General features: G+C 41.7%; 1 protein-coding gene across 1 annotated transcript; it reads right to left on the minus strand.

The window, feature by feature from the left end:
- Window positions 1-676: 676 nt before the first annotated feature.
- LOC140746745 (uncharacterized) lies at window positions 677-1,267 on the minus strand. Its single transcript, XM_073078844.1, has one exon. The coding sequence runs from the start codon at window positions 1,265-1,267 to the stop codon at window positions 677-679; it is 591 nt and encodes a 196-aa protein (XP_072934945.1).
- Window positions 1,268-2,443: the final 1,176 nt, after the last annotated feature.

Below are 2,443 nucleotides of genomic sequence, written 5' to 3' on the forward strand. Positions count from 1 at the left end.
TGTTGGCGAGGTAGCCGACTCCGTTGATAAAGCCACGCTTACGTCTCAGATGCTGACCCATCAACACGTCATTATAGTATTCGAGTTCAGCGCCCCCGTGACGTAGCTGGGTGAGGATCACGTTGCAATGTGTGTTCTGTATTGTATTGTTGCAACTCTTTTCTAAATAATCGACATATTTATTAAACGCTTTTATGCCTTGCCAATAAGGTCGAGTGTTGTAATAAGCTACCAGTTTCCAGTCATCTCTTATGATTTGCATGTTTGATAGTTTCTCAAAATACAGAGCCTGGTTATTATTAAATTGAGTGTTGTTTAATTGATTGGTACATTGTCCTGATACAACCAAACCAACAAATAATAATGTAGATATGAATGTATGAAATATATTTAACGGTTTGCGACGTCTCCTTGATCGTGTCTCCTTCTGCTCTGTGTATTTCTGTCTTGTGTGTTTCCCTGGTCTTGTTTGCTGCCTTCGGTTAATAGTGATATTTTGGTAATGGGTCGCTTAATCACTCCCGTTTTTGTTTTAAGAGTAACGACACGCACGTAACCATCTTTTCCTGGGTGCAGTTCGATCACTCTGCCGAGAGCCCACTTTCCCGCGGGTAGATTTGCATCATGTATGACCACGATGTCATCAATTTGCAAATTCTCTCTTTTGTTCTGCCACTTACTTCTGGAGTTCAATTGAGTGAGATATTCCATTTTCCACCTTTTCCATACATCTGTAAATATTTTTTTGTGTTAGCTGCCATCTTTTCTTTTCATCGTTCTCAGTTTCTATGATGTGTAGTGTAGGTCCACTGGAGAGAAAGTGCGATGGGGTGAGAATTGACAGATCTTCTGGATTCTCGGTTAGGGTGCACAGCGGTCTTGAATTGAGGCAACCTTCAAGCTGGGCGAGTAAGGTTGAGAATTCTTCGTACGTAAGTTTTTGCTCTCCAGTAACTCGACGTAAATGATATTTTAAACTCTTGACCGCTGCCTCCCACAGCCCTCCTGCACTAGGCCATGATGGTGCGTTAAAATGCCATTCAACATTCATGTCACTGAGTTCTTGGAGTAACGCCGGGTCCAGAAGCTGTTGTATGTCAATGAAGCTCTTCTGTAGTGTTCTTGAAGCTCCGACGAAGTTGGTTCCATTATCGGAGTGAATGTGACGTGGTGCCCCGCGTCTCGATGCCATCCTTCGCAACGCGGCCAAAAATGCGGAGGAACTCAAGTCCGACACCAGCTCCAGATGTACTGCTTTAGTAGCCATGCAGACGAATACGGCTATGTACCCTTTGGATGTTTTCACCCCTCTACCCTTGTTGCTCTTAACATCAACAAAACCGGTAAAATCTACACCAGTGTGATAGAAGGGTCGTGAAGGGTTGCACCTTGCGAATGGCAAATCTCCCATAAGTTGATCATGCTTTAATGGACTATGACGTCTGCATATCGTACACGTGCGTAATCTCTTTTTTACGGCACGAATACCTCCCAGTATCCAATAGGTTTTTCTGATGTGTGATAAAGTCAACCGTGACCCACCGTGAAATGTTGATTTGTGTGAGTGATCAATTATAATATCTGTAAGGTGGGTATTGGCTGGAATAATTTGAGGATGTTTCATGTCTTCACTGATATAAGCATTCCGCAGACGACCTCCAACACTCATAACTCCATTTTTGTCTAAAAATGGATTAAGGCATATGAGAGAGCTCTTTGAATGTACCTTTTCATTTTTCTGTAACTGAAGTATTTCCTCCGAGAAATACATCTTTTGCAAATGAATGATAAGTTTCACTTTGGCGCCTTTTAATTCGTCTGTAGTAAGATACGGCAACGTGACACGCGCACGTGACACAAAACGCCGAACCCATGCAATGATTCTTACTAAACGCATAAAAGAGCTATGTTTATTTATTAAGTTTTCAATGAAATTGTCTTTTATGTCATAGGTAATAGCGTTTACATTTTTGTTGGACTTTAATTCATGGTCGGTTGAATAAATCGGAATTTGTTTTACTTTTGTATGGTCGTAATTACGCAACCAATCTGGGCCATTCCACCATAACGAGTGATCTTGTAACTGTGATGCTAAAATTCCTCGACTGGCACAGTCTGCTGGATTGTCAGATGATTTTACATATGTACCTCCAGCATCCTGGCTTCATCACATCTGTAATCTGGCGGACCCGATTGGACATGAAAGGCTTCCACCGACTTGGCTCACCTTGAATCCATCATAGAACTGCTGTAGAATCCACCCATCCATAAGTACTAATGTTGTGTCCTTTAAGGCTGTTCTGAACTTTTATCATTAATTTTGAAAGAAGATGGGCTCCACATAACTCCAGGCGTGGTAAGGATATATTTTTGTTCGGAGGGACTATTCTTGATTTGGCGGCAACGAGAATAATGGATGTATTATTGCTGTGAATATTATGTG

This window comes from Epargyreus clarus, unplaced genomic scaffold (assembly GCF_041222505.1).
Source record: "Epargyreus clarus isolate Ecla_fem2 unplaced genomic scaffold, WU_Ecla_fem_2.2 ptg000013l, whole genome shotgun sequence".
Lineage (NCBI taxonomy): Eukaryota > Metazoa > Arthropoda > Insecta > Lepidoptera > Hesperiidae > Epargyreus > Epargyreus clarus.

Coding starts and splice junctions, on each gene's coding strand:
- LOC140746745 (XM_073078844.1), bottom strand. CDS start 1,267: ATGGCTACTAAAGCAGTACATCTGGAGCTGGTGTCGGACTTGAGTTCC.